Source organism: Leuciscus leuciscus (assembly GCF_965113295.1).
Source record: "Leuciscus leuciscus genome assembly, chromosome: 15".
Taxonomy (NCBI): Eukaryota; Metazoa; Chordata; class Actinopteri; order Cypriniformes; family Leuciscidae; genus Leuciscus; species Leuciscus leuciscus.
Window position 1 is genome coordinate 7,940,211 of NC_138739.1, and position 21,575 is coordinate 7,961,785.

Sequence of the window (21,575 nt, forward strand, 5' to 3'; positions counted from 1 at the left end):
CATTACGGCATGTTTTCTATGTACGACGTTCTCAATATAATTCATAATCCCACGTTTATAACGAATAACACGTGGTTATTGTGTTAGATACGGTCAGAGAATGTCTAACGCCGCCTTCACACTGGCAGTTGAAATCAGCTCCGATACGGCTACGAAACGACCGGAAGTCATTCATTTCCTATGGAGATTCACAGACCGCATGCGAATGGGTGCGAACCGGGTCCGAACGAGTGCGGTGCGAAAAAAATCGTGTCCGTTGGTCATCCGGATGCGTTCAAAAAATTGAACTCTTGCGAAAGGCTACGGACGGTTCCTATCCGACAATTCCAGCGGAAGTTAGCGTTGCTATGGTATTGATAAACAAAACTGAATTCTCAACTTTTAATAAAATAAATAATGATTTTATAACGATAAGTTGTCATGTAATTTTTTTATTTTCATGATTTTCTAATGTTATTAGGGCAGTTAATACAATTAAAAGCCCTATATACCAATATCACATTTAGCCGACCTGACATATCAACGTCCTGGGGAACTTTCCTCCACGCAGCAGCCTTCCGATTAATGTCTCTATAACCCTCATCATCAGAGAGATCATACAGAATTGTACATTCTGACACTGACAAAATCAACCGTTAATCTCTCCGCCATTTTTGTTCTACTCGCTTCCGAAGCTTTTCAACGGTGTAGTACGACGTCCGTTGGGGGCGTATTGCGTATTATGGAGCTGATTTCAACTGCCAGTGTGAAGGCGGCGTAATACGGTGTACCCACAGAACAGAGGGGCGGGGTGAGCAAAGCTCATTATCATTTAAAGACACATGCACTGAAACGGCGTGCTGAAAACAGAGCTGTTTTTGACCAGGTAAAATTAGTGTTTTCTTACAATACTAATGAGAATTTTTAATTAAAGTATATTACAAACTTTTAATTTAGACCCTAAAGAATCATATTAGCTTGTACAAAAATGGCATTATATGACCCCTTTAAGTTAAACTAACTTATTTATAAAAGTGAACCTGACAAATTTGGAAAAGTTTACCTGACAAGTTATGAAGTACAATAAACTGATTTAATTTAGTTAAGTTAACTTCGAATTTAAGTTAAGTCAACTAAAGTTAAGTTTTCTAAACTACATCCAATAAGTTCAGCCAACTAAAGTAGTGTTTTGAAACCTGCAGCAGTACCAAATCATTAATTACTACTAGAACATTAATTTGTAAAATACTGTACATTTGATTTTTTTTTTTAATTATGGAAAATTAACGATCACTGATACAATTTGCAATAGTTAAGTCACCTTTATTTATATAGCACCTTTTTACAATACAGATTGTATCAAAGCAGCTTTACAGTGATAACATGAAAATAATACAACAACGTTTTTTTCTAGAAGAAAATTGCATCATCTTCCACCTTAAGTAAGGCAGATCAATAATATTGTTGAATATTAAATGTCCGCAACTAAGCAAGCCAAAAGCCAAGGCAACAGTGGCAAGGAACCAAAACTCAATCAGGTGACATGAGACAGAATGGAGAAAAAACCCTTGGGAGAACCCAGGCTCAATCGGGGGCCAGTTCTCCTCTGGCCAACGAGCGAACAGTGTATGATTATGATCCCGGCAGCATTACAGATCAGAAGTCAGATTGGATCAGAACATTCAGAATATTTATCCAGTTCCATCTGATTGGAAGTCGGAGTCACGCCAGTATGTAGACGAGTTTGTTGAGGATCAGTGCTGATGGCTGTCGTGTCGATGAGGTCTTCACAGGGCTGATGAGGCTGGCACTTCAGGGATGCGTTGTGGATGGGTCCAGGCACAGGTCCACCACCTGATCTGGATATGGCCCGGATCCGGCTGACTTCAGTAAACCTAGGAATAAACAGAAAGACTAACATTAGCATAGATGCCATTCTTATGATGTTACGAGTATATCAGGTGTTATATACAATACAATTTTTTTTTGCAATGAACTGCAATGAAATTGCAGAAAACAACCTCATGGAAAGGTGTTTTACACCTGTCTCAATGCATGTCTTGTGGATTAATTTGTTAAATAACATTAAACAAGATCAACCCACAGCATTCAATATAGAAACATCCTTTGTTCCAAAAGAAACCGTTTAAACATTGTTAAACACATTAAAGACCTATGAATTGGCTTAAGTACCATTTTAATATCAACTAAGTTACCAATTATTTATGCTCTCAAGCTTCAACAAATTCATCAATTAAACTAAACACTCTAAAATGCCACTCCCACAACATACCAACACATGAAACATCCTGTTCACAACATTCCTTTCAAAAAGAAACTCTGAAAAGCATTAAAGGTGTTGTTCCAACCCTGTAAGACTTTCGTTCATCTTAGGAACACAAATTAAGATATTTTTGATGAAATCTGAGAGCTGGCTCACTTCTTCATAGACTGCTGGGTAATCGATGTCTGCCAGCCCAGAAAAGTTCAGGTTTTACTATTGTAAAAACATCGTTACAATAGTCCAAGTGACTACAGTGGCTCAACCTTAAGTTTATCAAGCGACGAGAATACTTTTTGTGCAAAAAAACACCTAGACTTTTTTCAACTATTCATTTTATCTTGTGTGGGCCTCTGAATGAGCTCATGAGAGCGCCACAACGCATGTGCGAGAACTGAGAAGATGACGCTCGCGATCATTTGATGGGAAAGTGTGAAAGGTAAGCCATTCATTTTGCGTCACTGGTAAGGCACTTTTACGTTTTCTTCTTGGTTTCTCACGATTCGAACATCCAGGAAATGCACACTTTAGAACCATTTTAAATACTACATCGAGACCCATAGCATCATCTTCTCAGTTCTCGCGCATGCATCGTGGCGCTGTAGAAAATGAAGAGTTGAATAAAGTCATTATTTTTGTTTGTTTTTTGCGCACAAAAAGTATTCTCGTCGCTTGATAAACTTAAGGTTGAGCCACTGTAGTCACTTGGACTATTTTACCAATGTTTGTACTAACTTTTCTGGACTGGCAGAATGAAATTGCCTAGAAGCCTATGGAGGAGTGAGACAGCTCACAGATTTAATAAAAAAATCTTAATTTGTGCTCCAAAGATGAACTAAAGTCTTAGATTACAGTGAAAACTGTACCTGTATCTGGTGCTCTGCAACTGTTATGTAACGTTAGTGACTGAAGTAAAAAAAATCCGGTTGGTGAACAAGCTTTTAGTCAACTTGACAGAACCTATAAGTCGACACGAGGAAATACAATGAGATAATCTTCTATGTGCAAAACACTCTGATTCGAAATACACGCAATAATCTTAAATTCGTGACAACATCGTGACTAATTCATTATCATTTTCTTAAAGGGATAGTTCACTTTGAAATTAATTTTTGGTATGTTTTAGCTTACCTCAAGGGCATCCAAGATGTAGGTGTCTTTTTTTCCGCAGTAGTTTCAATTTTGATATTTTTAGGTCAAACCGTTCTTGTCTGTCAGTCATATAATGCAGGTCTATGGTCACTGTCTCAAAGAGCATGCACAGAGTCCAAATTAAAACAATTCCCCGTCGTCCAAATTAAACAATTCCCCATCGTAAGTACACATTGATGGCCTAAGACACGAAACGAGCGGTTTGTGTGAGAAAACGAACAGTATTTATATAGTTTTTACCACTTATACACAGCCATGTCCGAGTGATCTGATCTGATGTGTACGCAGACTGGTGCATAGATATATACACACTAGATGTCGCCTTGTCTACGGCAGTTCATTGGAACGAATGTCTTTAAGGCGACATCTAGTGTATATATCTATGCACCAGTCTGCGTACACATCAGATCAGATCACTTTGACATGGCTGTGTATAAGTGGTAAAAACTATATAAATACTGTTCGTTTCCCACGCTAGGGTGTCGTCCGCCAGGTTGATCTTCTTGTGGACCATTGAGAACTTCAGCTCGGGGTGCTGATGGGCCGCCACCTGATAATGAGAGATGATGATGACCCGCCAATGCCGTTTGACATCACAAGGACTTATCCATATTAGAGCTGCCCTAGTAGTCGTTCATTTAAAGGTGCAGTGAGTGATTTTTAGCGGCATCTAGTGGTGAGGTTGCGAACTGCACCCAACAGAAGTTACGGTGGCCGATAGGAAAAGATGTCGTCATCTGAGACAGCAGAGAGTAGCCAGTTAAGCAATGAGGCTTCTTTACAAAGATAAATTAATAAATTAGGTTTACTTAATTATTCAGTAAAACTATATGTAGACATTTCAAGCTTTCTGCAGATATATTCCTCATGTCTGTGAGGCAGGCACATGCGGAGTTGTTATGTGATGTGCTCAAGTTCACTAAGACCGAATCAACAGAAAGCGCCATTATTTTACAAAAGCACAACGTTTTGTTATTGTGAGTTTAAAAATAAATAAAAGTTGACCCTTATGACCAAAAAATGACAGTATTTTAAGTAAAATTCAAGTGATGTACCAGCGCCTGTATGTCATGCAGTAAGCGGCTCTCCACACAAACACTTGAATATGTGCTAATAATAGCGCACATTTGTCTAGGTTAGCATTAGAGCGAGCGGACTTCATGTTTCGAGTGATTAGCCATATTTAAGGTTGATAAATGATAGGCCGATAACGATCTGTCCGTTACAGATTTCGCCACTTCCTGAGGAGTTTTTTTTTCTGCGACTAACCGACTAATAAAATCGTGGTTTTTTTAACGGTTAGTGGACTATTAGGGGGCAGCCCTATTCCGTATATATATCTCAATAGCGAGCGGATAGTCTTACGGTCTCCAGCTCTTTGAGCAGGGTGTGCTGTGGGCTTCCCTCTTTCGGTGGCTTGGACACATGGAGGTGAAGGTTGTCGCTGTTACCCAGAGTGTCCAGACACAAAACAAACGCCACGTTGTCCTGGAGAAGACTGGAATCTGAAAGACAAGGACAAGGTCAAAGCTTTAGTGTACGTACATGCTCTCTTTTCTCTTCAATTACTGTTTTAAACAGCTTGTGTTTTGCTGATTGTTGTTATCATTATTGTTGTTATTATTACTAAATGAACGCTATTAAAGTAAGAACTATTACTATGTTAATATTTGACAAAAAATATTTATACAAACAATATTATAATATTTGATTTTGAAATTTAGGAGCGCAATGAAAATATATCTAAGATTTGTCTTTTCTTAAAAATATATCTATTTTTTTAAAATGTATAAAAATAAAAAATGAAGTATTGTAATATTTGACAAAATATTTTTTAAAAACTTTAGTGGCACAATACAAATTAATCAAATACTTTCCTTAACAAAGGGAAACTAGAAGACATTTAAAAGGACAATTATTTCATTGCTGCGTATTATAATTGTTAATATTATTACTAAATAACAATATTAAACTAAGTAAGAAATATTACTATTGTAATATTTGACTGTAAAAAATACTGAGTATTTAAGACAAATAATATATATATTTTTTAAATTTAGGAGCACAACGAAAATGTATCATATACTGAAATAATTTAATTAGAGTTTCAAATATTTCTACAAAGTATATTTATTTATTTAAATATGGAATTATGTATATTTTTAACACTGACTTAAAAGGCCAATAAACATACATTAAAATAAATTACAATTATAAATTTTTATAAATGAATAAAAAATATATGCAAGTATTACATAAAGTATATATTTATATGCATTTTAATATATGAAAATATGTTGTACTCTGCAATCCAAATACCATATTTTATATAATTTATTATTAAAATTAAATAATAATTATTATAATACAGCACTTCATTTAATCTAAATTAGCTGTGCACGTCGATACACAGTTAATAAACATCTATTTTTAAAGGCAAATGCGAGTGAATGTCCCGCCCTGTGTGGTTCGTGAGGTCACGTTCGCACCTGTGTGATCCAGATTGTCCTCCAGCCAGCGTTTAGTGCCTTGGTAGTTAAACTTCCCGCCTCCCGACAAGAAAAACAGCAGGTTGTATCTATAAAAATTAGGGCTGTCAAAGTTAGCGCGTTAATAACGCGTTAACGCAAAATGATATTAACGGCACTATTTTTTTTAACGCTCGATTAACGCAGCGCGTATTTTCTGTTTGACCCGTGGCCCAAAACCTAGTTGTAGAAATGGAGATACACAGTGTTGCCAACTTAGCGACATTGCAGACCCATTTAGCGATTTTTTTCCCTTCAACAAAGCGCCCAAACCTTATTTCGTTTCTGAGAATCTACCGGTACCGCCGGTACTGCTCACCCAGCACGCACGCGCGCGCGCCTCTCTCTCTCTCGCTCTCTCTCTCTCGCTCTCTCTCTGCGTCTCGCGCTGGAGAGAGGAGCAGCGCTTTAATTCAGTTAAACACAGATATGATGTTGCTTCTCTAATTTTACATGCAAGTATAGCCGAAATCGCAAAACAGATATTGTGTTTATCTTATGTGTATTTGATTTCATCAGACGACGGCTCGATTATCAGGATTTTTGTGCAGATTAACGTCTTGGAAGGGAGAGCTGGTTATGTCTTAATGGGTCGCGTTTCAGTCACCATTTCATATTCATTCCGTTGTTTGACAACAGAAACAGTAAAATATACCAATGAAAACAGTTTTATTGAGAATTTAGCTTCATCAAAATGGGCACAGAGAGAGACAAACTATAATGTAGCCTAATAATAAATAATAAATGTACATTTAGCATTTTCAGAAGAGCTGCCCTGTCATGCAAAAATGCATTAATTGCTCAGTGCAAAGAAAGAGAAGTAATGGGAACCTGGTATTTCTTTGTTCTTTCTACATGTGTCTAATAGACATGAACAAGTTCTTTGAAAAACATCTATGACCTTTGAAACATGTCTCGTCTTCATGCTCTATGTTGACTATGGTTTCAATAATAAACATACATTTGCATAAAGCATCCATATTTATCCATGCCCACGTTGATTAGAGTATTACAAACTTGAAGTATTAATTTAAGTTACATTTAGAACAAATAAAAAAATGTGCGATTAATCACGAGTTAACTCATGACAATCATGCGATTAAGGCGAGACACTACAGGTGAATAGGGTAAAATTTGTACCTAGCAGATATCACCATGAAACTTTCCCAGTTGATTACCTACATTAAGATGAGAAGAAAATGTATTACAAGTTTTCTATAATTTAATGTTTAAATATGCAAATTAGGCAATATCTAATTAAATATGCGCTATTTTGCATATATTTTAAAAAACGAAATCTGAGTATTGGATAAAGCCAGGTTAAAACATTTTTTTTCATTGTGTTCACATATTAGATGGGAAAAGAATTACAGAGGGATTTATGGATATCTACTTTAGTTATCCTGTAAATCAGAATATACTGTCAATAGCCTTAAAAAAATGATTTTCGCCATGTTTTTTGGAATAAAATGTTATATAAATCAGGCTAGGAATAATATATTTACAAAACCCTCTGTAAATGTCTTCATAATATAACTAGGTACAAGACTGGACAGTTTGGTGTATATCGGTGCTACTGAAGTGGAGATTTCAGACTTGGAGTGTGAGAGAAAAGTCATTTTGAGAAAACAGGCTTTAAAGATTTATCATCAGCCAATGAGATTGCGCATTCAGCCCTTTTACTTTCACGATTGGTTGCTGATAAAAAGGAAATGACCATATTTGGATCCGACAGCATTGTACAGGAGAGAGAGAGCTATCCAGCCGTGCGTGTGATTACAGGAAGAAGACAGAGATCGCGGAGCAGCGGGAGGATTAAGAACGCCAACTTTTGTTGAATTTATGAGAAATCTACAGACGCGAACAGACAAAGTGTAGTAAAATAAAGACCTAAATGTGTATTTCTGAATTTTTTTCACCACAAGTCTGAAAGAAGACGTGTTATTGAAGACAAATATCCAAAAATCTCAAAATTGACCAGTAAAAAAAAAACTATGTTTTTGCCTGCCGTGTCTCGCCTTAATCGATTAAAATTTTTAATCGATTGACAGCCCTAATAAAAATATGTTTTTTTGTAAAGCACGCAGACAGAAATCTGTTTGAAGCATCTGTTTTACTAAACGAAGCACAAGTGTTACCCTGCATGCGTCCTCTTGTAGAGTCTGGAAAACAGTCTCGCGAGCTCCAGCAACACAGCCACTCCACTACCGTTCGAGTCCGCGCCGTACGACAGCCACTGAAACAAAACACACACTCACAAATTACCTGTGGCGGGTAATGCTGTCAAATCACGAGCCAATTTGCCATGTTATGTATGTTTATTCACTTCGCTGGGGAAGTTTGTGTAAATCTGCGCAGATGTAGCGCAAATACTCGTGAGTCATCATATTAAATACAGCGTATTACGCAGAATCTGCTCATATCTGGCTTACTTGAACACACACGTCACTACACAACAAATAACGGCGCGCATGTTCATTGAAGCAATAGTGAAGATTAAAAAGCATTTGTTTAACAGAAAAAACATTGTTATTTTCCAACATCCTACATTTTTGTTGATGTTCTTTTGTACTGTATTGATTGGTCCACCTAAAACACAATTTTGGTGAAAAGGATGATGATGAAAGAGGGAGGAGATGCTGGATGACAGGATTTAGTTTGAATAAGAAATTAATGTATGAAATCCAAATTTTATAATGTATATGTAGGCCTAAGCTGTGACGTATTTAATCTGGTTAATTTCTTTCATTTTTGGCTAGTAGAAGTTCTGAATGGCCGGTAACTTAAACATTTAGTAGCCAAATTCTGGGTTTCAAACCCTGCACTCAATATCTCCACAATAGAGTGTGTGTGTGTGTGTGTGTGTGTGTGTGACGTCACCGTCGGCCGGAGTGACTGTGGTTACACACACTGAGTGGCAGAAACACTGAGCGACAACATCTGTTTTCAGCGTGAATGCCCAGAAAAACACACAAAACGCATCTAAAACACTTTTCACAGACTGCCGAAAGCTTCAGAACAGAAGCAAATGAATCGCTGTAATTCATAGAAACAACTGAATCCAGGCAGCGAAAGGTGGATTTGCAGTTTCATTTTGTGTCAATATGCTGAATTTAGGGGTAAAATCATACTCTGTATATTGTATTGTTATATATTGTATTGACAACTCAATGAAATATTTTCCATTGAATATTCTGCAAAATTGGATGTTTTTAAATAAACACTGACAAAAAAACTACCCAAGTTTTAAGGCTGGACGATATGATGATATATATAACACTGATAGAAGTGATCACTCGGAATTAGACCTACTCATATTGTATTTATATAAAGCGTTCTCAGGAAAATTTGCTTTATGTATTTCCCCGGCGTCGAAATCAGGCTCGTAAGGAAACACGACTCCTGCTGCATGTCAATATCCACAGATCACTGGATGTTTGATAAGTTGTAAGAAACACTATATCGAGTCCAACCTTTAGTTTAAACTGATAATCGCTTGTTTTACTGGCGTGTTCACAGTTTCCCCTGTTAAATCCAGTGACCCAGCAGCTCTTGTGCCACTCAGTCCGGCTGAGGAAAGTGACGTCAGTGCATTCCCTCTATACCTCATCGAGTGAAAGAGAGCGACACGAGGTCCTTACCGGAGCAACTCCGAAAGAGTCGTAGTGAGCAACCAGGACGATAGTGGGCAGATCCTCTCCCGCACCTGTGAGACGCCCCTGAGAACATAAGAGAGAGAGTATATGATGGACATCACACTGGAGAATCAGGCTTTGCTATTTGTGAGGGAGTAAAAAAGTCAACTAGTTAAGACTCAAAGCCATATGTGACCCTGGGCCATATGTCACATGTCGCACGGGTATATCTGTGGCAATAGCCAACAATACATTCTATGGGTCAAAATTATCGATTTTTCTTTTACGCCAAATATCATTAGGATATTAAGTAAAGATCATGTTCCATGAAGATATTTTGTAAGTTTCCTACCTTAAATATAGCAAACATTTATTTTTGTGAGTGGATGCAGCAAAATCGCCAATAGAAATGAACAACTTTAAAGATGATTTTCTCAATATTTCGATTTTTTTGCACCCTCAGATTCCAGATTTTCAAATAGTTGTATCTCAACCAAATATTGTCCTCATGTTCTATCGAAAGCTTATTTATTCAGCTTTCAGATGATGTATAAATCAAATAATTATAAAAAGGAATTACCCATAAGACTGGTTTTGTGGTCCAGGGTCACATTTTGCTTATTGTTGTTGTGTGTTTGAAGTGTTTTTGTTTAGTTCTTTAACTGAGATTCATTCACCAGACAGAATTTCATTGAACTATATGTATAAAGTCCAAGTTCAAGTTCATACTGAGTGACATTTCTGCCATTTCTCACTTTAAAAGTCGACATCTGCGAAACACAAGGTCAAATTTTACAGTTGTAGTTTTTATTTACAAAATATCATTCCCCAAAGCACGCGTTCACACAACAGCGCCAGCGCTTTCATCAACACAACACACATGCGTCGTGGACGTGCGTTAGAGATTCATATTTTGTAAATAAAGTGGTAAATTATGTTTTTTGCCACATCGCTTCATAAAATGTAGGTTAAACCACTAGAGTCACATGGGTGACTTTAATGATGTCTTCACTACCTTAAATACACTACAGCAATTAACATTGTCAGAAAATGGAGTTAATTACATGTTGTTTTGTTTAGTTAGTCTGTTCAGAATTATGGGAGAATCGTGATCTTTCTTTTAAAACAAAAAAAATGTGCTTCTCAAATGATCCAGAATCGTGCAGCTCTACATTAATGTCTAACCTGCTGTGATGCGTCCTTATTGGCCAAGTCTGAGCAAATAATTGCTTGAATTTTTGCCACAAATTTGACTTTATCGTAGTCCAGAAATTGAAAAATCTACTTTTATTATGGTTTTCAACTTCCACTAGATGATAAAGCAGCTTGAAATGTTCTTCAAAACATCATTTTGGTTCCGAGAACAAGGGAAGTCATACAGGTTTGGTGGGACATCAGGGGGAGTAACTGGGATTATGGGTAAACTGCTGTTTTCTGGAATGAGTTACACTCACCTCTAGACTGGTAATGGCCCAATCACTGACAGCTTTGCTCTGAGCTCCACTGGTCACCATCTGAAAACCATTAGCTGTCGCTGTGTGCAGCAGCACTGGGCAAAAACAAACACATTAACTATAAAACCCTTATATAAACATACACACACAGTATAATTAATATGTATAAAAATATGATTATAAAATAAAGTATATTTTTATATGTATGCATTAATACCACATATTTTAAATAAATCATTTATTATAATATATAAAATGTAATATATATACACCTTATGATATATATTATAAAAAATATAAACAATCCATTTCATTCATATAATGTCTAAAAATATCACAAATCATGTATATGTATATATATATATATATATATATATAATAATATATAATATATATTGTAATATATATTTGTCTGATATGTAACAAATAAAAATGATAAATTAGCATTTTATATATATATATATATATATATATATATATATGAAGAGTTCAGATGCAAAAGCCTCTAAGTGCCATCTGAAATTTTCTTATAGAATGATCATTTTTATCAAGCTCGTATTTTTAGGTTCAGTAATTTCACTTAAATGACAATTAATAGGTAATTTTCATTGCCATTTAAGTGAAATTACTGAATTTAAAAATACGAGCTTGATAAAAATGACCATTCTATGAGAAAATTTCAGATGGCACTTAGAGGCTTTTGCATCTGAACTCTTCATATATATATATATATGTTAATATAAAATATTGTATAAAAAAGACATTTTAATCTAATAAGATAATATATCTAATTATTACAATATTTCGTATAATAAAGCATTTCATATAAACTACAGTTTATCGTACAGAACGTTCATAATGCATATTTTCGGGTACCTTCAGCCGCTGATGAAGACCCCTGTGAGGAAGAGGAGATCTGTGTCTGTGTGTAGATGGACAGCAGCTCCTCGTCCTCCAGGGCGAAGTACACGGGCACGATGGTCTCGGTGGCCAACAGCTCCGGCTCCAGCTCCATGAACTGCTGCAGGGGACGAAAACAGACCCATAATCAGCCTCCCATCCCACACGACACGCGCCTCTGAACGGGTCCTCAGTAGGGCTGGGACAATAAATCGATGCATCGCGATTCCTGGATCGATTCCAATTTTTTTCGAATGCATCGCAAATCGATTCTAATCTCAGTTTTTAACAGCAGATGGCGCTCTATGCTAGTTTTTAAACGCACGCTCAAATGCTAACGAAGAAGAGCGCTCGTGCGTTCAGCTGAGTCTGAGGGGCTGTTTACACGACACCGTTTTTAACCAAAAACGTAACACTTTTTATACGTTTTGGCCGTTCGCCCACATGACAACGTGCCTGATGATTTGGGTGCCTGAAAACGCAAAGTTTTGAAAACGGGTTTCAAAGTGCAAGTTTTTGAAAACGGTCTCCGTGTAAACGGAAAAAACGTGAATCTGTGACGACGATGACGTCATGCACATGCATATTACATGTTCAGTCTATTCTGTTTCATCGCCATCTAACGGCCCGGCAGAAAAATACAGCGTTTTCAGTCGTTTTCGAGGATCCGCGTGAATGGGGATCGTTTTGACAATGGTGTCGTCCGTACGCGGAAAACTCAGAGGAAAAACTTCTCCGCTTTAAAGGGGTCATATAATGGTACATGCACTTTTACAAGTTGATTGTACTGAAATGTGTGTTGGCAGTGCCTGTACACAACCATCATATAATGATAAAAATCCATCCAGTGGTCTTTTTTTAATCTTCTTATATGTTTTCCCCTGTCTCAAATCGAGCCGTCTCACCGTGTGACATCACACAGTCGGACGCCCCTCCCACGATTGTTGATTGACAGCAGCGTTTCAACACAGACCCGGCCTCGCTCGTGAGCGAGCTGTCATCATAGTCCGCCATTGTTGATACGCTGGAGCAGAATGGCGTCTAAGCAATTGTGGTGTTCTGTTCTTGGGTGTAATAACGAACACCGCATCATGTTGATGTTCCTAAATCCGAACCGCTGAAGACGCAGTGGCTGAGTTTTGTTTTCGAAGGGAATATTCCCCACGATCAACGTCAATGCTTTCATGTTTGTGCGAATCATTTCACACACCAGAGACTGCTTTACAAACGAGGGTCAGTATAAAGCTGGGTTTGCTAAGAAGCTGCTCCTGAAAAAAGGATCGGTACCAACTATTCGTGTTCCTGCTGCACTTCCAGAAGAAGAAGTGAGTGTAACGTTTTATTGACCTTTATATTAATCTTTGCAAATCGCTTGCTGCACGCTTCACGATGAATGCGGCTGTTTACACTCAGGGTACATTACGGCATGTTTTCTATGTACGACGTTCTCAATATAATTCATAATCCCAAGTTTATAATGAACAACGCGTTATGGTTATTGTCAGTGTTGGGGGTAACGAGTTACAAAGTAACGGATTACAGTAACGATATTACTTTTTTGGGTAACGAAATAAAGTAACGCATTACACTAAAAATATCGGTAACTACACTACTTTACTAGACTATAGGAACGCGTTTTCCTGCGTTACCCAATTCGTGTTTGCCTGCGTGTAAATCTCTGATCTGTTTGTGCTGCGTGCATGTCTGTCTGTGTGTGTGTGTGTGTGTGTGTGTGTGTGTGTGTGTGTGTGTGTGTGTGTGTGTGTGTGTGTGTGTGTGTGTGTGTGTGTGTGTGTGTGTGTGTGTGTGTGTGTGTGTGTGTGTGTGTGTGTGTGTGTGTGCCTCATAGAGATCGATTTGAGTGACGTAGCTGCTGGTGCGAAGGGGAGCGGGAAATGGAGACGGAGGAGACGGACAGGGGGTTTCGGCCAGTGGCGATATTCACATTTCTTTCCGTTTATTGCTCGAAAGGACCAAAATATTCGTGTGAAATGCACTTTATATGCTCAGGCAGCAAGTACTGGCCATCGGGACTACCGGCAGATTCCCAGTGGGCTGACGTGCCTTTTGGGTCGACATCTCAATTTTTTTTATTTTTTTTTAACGGACCATAAAACTCGTACATCGGCGGCCCATTCGTTTTGCTTAATTGGCGGCGCTGGGTTAAGTTAGTGCGTGCCGGTGTAATGCATTAGTTTAAAAAAGTATTCGTCAGTTTTTTTTTTTTCCTGATAGCTGACCGGCCCATGAAACACCTTGGCCCATTGGATCTTTTCTTGATTGACACTGGGCTGGTCCAATCACATCTTTAAACACCTCCCCCTTTGGGCTTTGAGCGAGCGTGTAAGTGTGTCAGTGTGTATCTGTCAAAATAGTCTGAGAGATGGAGAAGAAACGCAAGGAATAACTTCTATGCCTCGTTTCGTGCCGACAGAAATGCATCTCTGTGCGGTAAGACTCGCGGAGGTGGCTTGTGTGTTTATATTAACACGGAATGGTGCAATAACTCTGTGCTAGTCTCTAGCTACTGCTCAGCGCTGGTAGAGATTGTGACTGTCAGGAGTCGACCTTTTTATTTACCACGGGAATTTACCTCTGTTATAGTAATCGGTGTTTACATTCCCCCAAGCGCAAATGCCAAGGAAGCGCTCGGTGAACTTTATGGGGCTATTAGCGAATTGCAGAATGCTTACCCTGATGGATTGTTTATTGTCGCTGGAGATTTCAATCATGCGAATCTCAAGTCAGTGCTTCCTAAATTCCATCAGTATGTGGACTTTGCAACGAGAGGGGCGAACATGCTTGATCTTGTTTACACAAACATCCCAGGCGCGTACCGGGCGGAGCCCCGCCCCCAACTCGGCTATTCAGACCACATCTCTGTTTTTCTTATTCCAGCATACAGGCCGATCGTCAGGCGCACAAAACCACTTCAAAAACAGGTGAAAATTTGGCCAGCAGGAGCCATCTATGCTCTCCAGGACTGTTTTGAGTCTACTGACTGGCATATATTTAAAGAAGCTGCAACATATGACAACTCTACCAACTTGGAAGAATATACATTATCAGTGACCAGCTACATTAGTAAGTGCATTGATGATGTTACCTTCTCCAAGACCATCACCACACGCTCTAACCAGAGGCCGTGGATGACTGCGGAGGTGCGTTCCCTGCTGAACACACGTGACTCCGCTTTCAGAGTAGGTGATAAAGCGGCCCTTAGTACTGCAAGGGCCAAACTGTTTCGGGCCATCAGAGAGGCAAAGCGCATGCACGGTCGGAGAATTCTAACTCATTTCCAGGACAGCGGCGACACGCGGCGTATGTGGCAGGGAATCCAGGCCGTGACCAACTACAAGACACCATCAGTTGCCTGTGACAGGGATATTTCCCTCCCAGATGCGCTGAATAACTTCTATGCTCGGTTTGAGGCACAGAACGACGTGGTGGCGAGGAAGACCACCCTTGCTCCCAATGATCAGGTGCTCTGTCTCAACTCGGTCGATGTGAGGAAAACCTTATACAGAGTCAACCCGCGGAAGGCTGCGGGACCAGATAATATTCCGGGCAGGGTGCTCAGAGGATGTGCAGACCAGTTGGCGGATGTTCTTACCGACATCTTTAATATCTCTCTGAGCAGCGCCGTCGTTCCAACATGCTTCAAGGCAACCACCATCGTCCCCATAGCTAAGAAGTCTTCAGTGTCCTGCCTCAACGACTACCGTCCCGTTGCACTCACATCATGTATTATGAAGTGCTTCGAGAGGCTTGTCATGGGCCACATTAAGATCCAGCTGCCCGCCACACTAGACCCACTGCAGTTTGCGTATGGTCCTAACCGCTCAACCGATGACGCCATCGCCACCACTCTTCATCTGGCCCTCACTCACCTAGAAAAAAAGGACTCATATGTCCGATTGCTGTTCGTTGATTATAGTTCAGCATTCAATACAATCATTCCTCAGCATTTGATCGGGAAGCTGAAAGTACTGGGCCTGGATACCTCCCTCTGTAACTGGATCCTTGATTTCCTGACTGGGAGACCTCAGTCAGTCCGGATTGGGAACAACATCTCCACCACCACCATACTGAGCACTGGGGCCCCACAGGGCTGTGTACTCAGCCCACTGTTGTTCACTTTGCTGACTCATGACTGTGCAGCAAAGCACAGCTCGAACCATCTTATCAAGTTCGCTGATGATACGACCGTGGTGGGTCTCATCAGCCAGAACGACGAGTCAGCGTACAGAGAGGAGGAGCAGCGTTTAACGGACTGGTGTAAAGTCAACAACCTGTTGCTGAATGTGGACAAAACTAAGGAGATGGTTGTTGACTTTAGGAAAGTACAGAGTGACCACTCCCCACTGAACATCGATGGCTCCCTTGTGGAGATTGTCAGAGGTATCAAATTCCTTGGTGTTCACTTAACGGAGAATCTAACCTGGTCCATTAACACCAGCTCAATTACCAAGAAAGCTCAACAACGTCTCTACTTTCTGCGAAGGCTGAGAAAAGCACACCTCCCACCGCCCATACTAACAACTTTCTATAGAGGGACTATTGAGAGTATCCTGAGTGGCTGTATCACTGCCTGGTTTGGGACTTGCACCGCTGTGGATCAAAAGTCCCTACAGAGGATAGTCAGAACAGCTGAAAAAATCATCGGGGTCTCTCTTCCATCTATCAAAGACATTTACACACAACGCTGCATCCGCAGAGCAACCAGCATTGTGGGAGACCCCACTCACCCCTCATATAGTTTCTTCAATCTCTTGCCATCTGGCAGGAGGTACCGGAGCATTCGGGCCCGCACTACCAGACTGGGTAACAGCTTCTATCCTGAAGCAGTTAGACTTTTAAATACCCAAGAACTGATCAAATAAACACACATTCTGTGTGTTTACTATGTGGTATTGAACTTTTTGCACATGCCCGGAATTGCACTTAAGGGAACTTTGTCTATTAATTTTAATTCAGAGAGTGGTATGTTTACATTTTACACTTTAGCAAGCACAACAACACCTTGGCACTACCATGAACTGTTCGGCGCTGCTTTGTCTTTTTATTGTGCCTTTTGTCTTGTCTTTTAGTAAATTATTATATTGCCCGTTTTTATGTGCAATTTTTATCTAGTCTGTGTAGCTTATTGTGATTTGTGATTGTTTTTATTGTTTTCTTAATATAGCACTAAGGTCCTGGAGAAACGTCATCTCGTTTTGTAGTATACTGTAATTGTATATGAATGAACAACAATAAAACCACTTGAACTTGGAATGTGCAGAGAAAATTAGCGTGAAAAATAGACACAGACCCTTCAAGCAGACACTGTAAACTGTGTCAAAATGTTTTCTGCAGCAGCAGGACCTTCATCAGCTCCCGTGGCTGATGATGAGGATCAGGACAGACATGAGAAAGTGTAGAGCCTGCGGTAAGCAGAACTAACAGTTACTTTCAAAACACTTAGGCTATCCCATACACAAAATAAATACATTTTAAATATATTTTCAGAGTATATTTTGGAATATATGCAAATATTTGAAATTGGCCCAATAAATATATTTCACACTTAACATCATATATTTTTGTTATATTTCAGAATATATTTCAATGTACTTTTTTTCTGTATGGGTCCCCAAAAGTGTCAAAATATATGTGGCATATATTCCAAATACATTGAAATATATTCTGAAATATAACAAAAATATATGATGTTAAGTGTGAAATATATTTATTGGGCCAATTTCAAATATTTGCATATATTCCAAAATATACTCTGAAAATATATTTCAAATATATTTATTTTGTGTGTGGAATGTCATGAGTGTAGGAACCCATTACCCAGTAACACATTATTTCCACATCTGCATAGTTGACGATTACCGTAATTTACTATAAATTTAATGAGACGCGTTTGTAAACCATGTTTTCCATCAAAATAAAAGATCATGTGCTTATATCTCTTTCAAGTATAGAAATTAGTACAAAACTAATTATGAAAGTTTCCTTTATTTTTCAGTGCATTTGTTTTACAATATATGCATATTAGTGTGCTATTATTATTATGGCCAAAATGCCAGGGCCGATTTTTTTTTTGTCCCAGTCCAGCCCTGATTATGTGTCTACCACCGCAGACATTTGTCCTTTATCCTGTTGTTTGTGGATTTTACAGTGAGGCATATTTCTTTGTGCAAACATGGATATTGTTCTTTCATATGGTTTTACATGCCATTTTGTATAGGCTACATTTATAAACACTATGCGGACAGGCTAAGTGATTATAGGGCTATGATTTTTGTCCGTATCTACAGGGTAAATTAAGAAATGGGAAAGTAAAGTAGTAAGTAGTGAAGTTACTTTTCAAATGCAGTAACTAGTAAAGTAATCTCATTACAATTTACAGAAGTAACTAGTAACTAGTAACTAATTACTTTTTTTGAGTAACTACCCCAACACTGGTTATTGTGTTACAAACGGTGTCCGCACAGAACAGAGGGGGCGGGGTGAGCAAAGCTCATTATCATTTAAAGACACATGCACTTAAACGGCGTGCTGAAAACAGAGCTGTTTTGACCAGGTAAAATTAGTGTTTTCTTACAATACTAATGAGAATTTTTAATTAAAGTGTATTACAAACTTTTCATTAAGACCCTAAAGAATCATAATAACTTGTACAAAAATGGCATTATATGACCCCTTTAAGCATATCGTTGTCGTGTAAACGTACCCTAAGAATGTACTCGCACCTCAGAATGCTTTTATGACACGAGATTAATGTAAACAGCCCACTGCAAACACCCTTGTAACTCACTTCAACCTTTTCGAACTTTATGAATGATTATTTTATAGAAGGTTCAAGTGGTGTGTGTAAGGCATTAGAGGCCAGCAGATTACGGCTGTGTCTAGAGCATGCAGTGCCATCCGCTGTTAAACACTAAACTCAGAATCGATTCAAAAGAGAATCGATGCTTTTTTAAAATCAATCCAGAATCATTTCTCGATTCACGATGCATCCATATATTGTCCCAGCCTTAGTCGTTTGACAGCGTTACCTGCACTATGTCCTGGGGCATAGTGGACATGTTCTGGGGGAGTATGATGACCACGGCTCCCGCAGACTGCCGGAGGGCTTTCTGGTATTTCTCGAAAGAGAAATCGGCGAGTCGCATCATCACGCATCGACGGCTGAGCACCTCGGCCTCCACCGAACGAGCCTCTGTGTTTAAGATGGCATTACGGGAACCTGCGAACCAATTCGGATTATTAATGCATGTGCCACATATTGAAAAAAAACCTACCTATGTCATATTGCATTTCGATCATAATACTGAGTAATGTTAATTAACTACATGTACTTATAAAGTTACGATTAGGTTTAGGGTCAGTTACTTGTAATTATGTAGATTTACTCTTATTTCTATAGCAAGAACATGTAGTAACGTGTAACTATGTCACCTTAAAATAAATTGTTACCAAATGTGTCTCTTCCTCCACTAAAATATATATAATAAATATCTGAGAAGTCCATAAACACGTGTAAAACCAGTTTTGATTCATGAATTCTCATGAAGATGAGACGTTTGATAAACAGAGCTGCCACATCCTAACGCTTCAATGAAGGGTTATTGTCTTCAACTAAGACTAAAGCTATTTCTTATTTAAAAATAAGAAAATCTATAATAGTATTAAATAATAATAAAATGGCACTGCAAAAAAAAAAACAAAAAAAAATCTTTACACATTAACAGCTGTGAGGGAGTCACTATGGTGATACCATGGTATTTCTTGAAGTATATTGCTGTACCATGCAAGGTTATATTTGTTAACTAAAAAAATTAACTAAATTTAACTGAACTGAAATATGCACTAAATTTACTAACTAGCAAAAGATAAAAACAAACTGAAATGAAGCTGAAATAAAAACAAACTGAAGTAGTAAAAAGGACAAAAGCACATATCAAAACTAAAATACTAAAACTAAATATAACAACGTAAAACTATAATAGTACATAAATAATAGTGATGCGTCAATGTGAGAGTAACGCGGTAAATACCGCGGTATTTAACATAGTACGACATGTAAATATGAAAGTCCATTATTAAACCTTTGATTGATTCAAACCGACAACCATTCAGTTACGAGTCCTGAAGAACGTTTTGAACCAAGAAACACTTTAACCAAGGTAATACCATGGTACCAGTCTGGGGTGTTGTTGTTAACTGAAAGGTTGTAGGTTTAAACCCCAGCAGACGTTGGTTAATAAACCACTACGCCACCACATGTCCCAAATACAAAGCGAGAGGTGTTAATAAAGCATTATATGGCCATATAAAGCGTGTTGTGTCGGTTTATTACCGTAGGTTTGTCCCTGCAGGTCGTACTGCTGCATGCGGTACACACTGAACTCATGCGCCGCTTCCGCGCGCAGCGGACACACCAGCACCAGAAACAGCACCAAACTCAGCGGGAACGACCACTTCAGCATGTTCTCCAACACCTCGCTGGCCTCCTCGAACATGCTGGAGCCGGGTCGGGAGATTCCGAAAGAGAGAAACGGAGAAAAAGACTGAATGAATGATTGACGGCGATCGCTCGAGCTGTCAGGCGCCGCGGTGGTGAGAGTTTCAGGCAGGCGAAATCACCGGACACCTACACATCTGCCCAACTGTAATGAGACTGACGTTTTATTGATATAGTACGTTTACCCTTTTTTTTTACATGACACATTGCGTTGAATACTGCTAGTTAAGCATTTTATATTTTTGAAAATAATTCAAATGTATGAAATATTGTTCATTCATGTGCATCTTTTTGGTGTTGGTTGGGGTCCATCAGGAATATTCAAGGACTACCTCATCTGACCTTTTCCCCCAGATTTATTTATTTATTTAGCAAAACATTCAAAAATCAGTTACATTTGGGGTGTGCTGTACAATTCTTCATATAAAAAATATATAAATTACAGTAGACTATACAAAAAAAGTTTTATTTTTATAAACTTTCTGTCATGGTTAGATTAAAGAAATGAATGTTTATAAAAGAAAATAAATTATGTATATTTGTTTGTTTCCTCACAGAGTAATCAATGAGTCGTCAATCATTTTTCCTTTTATTTTCAAAAATAAAAAAGTCACATTAAATAATGAAGTGCTCTTGATGACCACTAGAGGAGTCTTCCCGTTTCAGTCATTGTGGCATTTTATAACTGGTGAAATTAGTCAAAGATTAACATTCACAGTTAGTCTCATATAGAAATTATTTAACTGTGATTTTACTGAAAGATCAAGTTTGAGTTCAGCTCTAAACTCAGTTATTAGAGATTTATTAAATAAAATAATATAACAAAATAAATATGAAACTCAAATACCCAACAGCATTAGTTTGAGTGTGACATTACTCTTATGTGAAGTAAAAGTTTGTCTATTTGTTGCATTTATCATCTTTTGTTTGTGTTTACTGCTGCAAAATATTATTCACTTCACATTTAAATTAATAAAAGTATTTGATATCTTGAATTGATCAAATCTGAGATTATTTATTTTCATCAACTAATCTGATATTGGCCTCTCAGGAAGTGTAACTTTTAAAATATATATATCTAAAATCACACTAAACACTCACAGAATGACTTTACAAACCGTTTATTGG

At 38.3% G+C, this 21,575-nt stretch overlaps 2 protein-coding genes and 1 long non-coding RNA gene across 4 annotated transcripts in view; 1 reads left to right on the plus strand and 2 right to left on the minus strand.

The window, feature by feature from the left end:
* LOC309476005 (uncharacterized protein) overlaps window positions 1–21,575 on the plus strand; it is a 220,006-nt gene that overhangs the window by 59,595 nt on the left and 138,836 nt on the right. The window lies entirely within an intron of this gene.
* The window catches only part of LOC309476456, a 59,518-nt gene that overhangs the window by 37,319 nt on the left and 624 nt on the right, over window positions 1–21,575 (minus strand). The gene's annotated exons all lie outside the window — the stretch shown is intronic.
* Window positions 1,841–20,556, minus strand: LOC309476086 (BOS complex subunit ncln-like). Of its 2 annotated transcripts, XR_014197924.1 has the most exons (11): window positions 20,283–20,556; window positions 18,979–19,169; window positions 11,906–12,050; window positions 11,030–11,124; window positions 9,582–9,659; window positions 8,079–8,176; window positions 5,902–5,990; window positions 4,778–4,917; window positions 3,392–3,962; window positions 3,127–3,220; window positions 1,841–1,874 (listed from the first exon to the last, which is right to left on the minus strand). XR_014197924.1 is itself a non-coding variant. In XM_082139248.1 (9 exons), exons 1-9 carry the CDS (start codon window positions 20,443–20,445, stop codon window positions 3,816–3,818), a joined length of 1,146 nt encoding a protein of 381 aa, XP_081995374.1. In that variant the 5' UTR covers window positions 20,446–20,556; the 3' UTR covers window positions 3,197–3,815. The 2 variants fall into 2 exon arrangements, 1 of the variants encoding a protein (XP_081995374.1); XM_082139248.1 differs by lacking the exon at window positions 1,841–1,874 and having other exon boundaries at window positions 3,197–3,962.

Coding starts and splice junctions, on each gene's coding strand:
- LOC309476086 (XM_082139248.1), bottom strand. CDS start 20,445: ATGTTCGAGGAGGCCAGCGAGGTGTTGGAGAACATGCTGAAGTGGTCG. Junction 11,125..11,905: donor GTCTTCATCAGCGGCTGAAG/GTACCCGAAAAT, acceptor GTTTTTGCCCAG/TGCTGCTGCACACAGCGACA. Junction 4,918..5,901: donor GGACAATCTGGATCACACAG/GTGCGAACGTGA, acceptor CTTGTCTTTCAG/ATTCCAGTCTTCTCCAGGAC.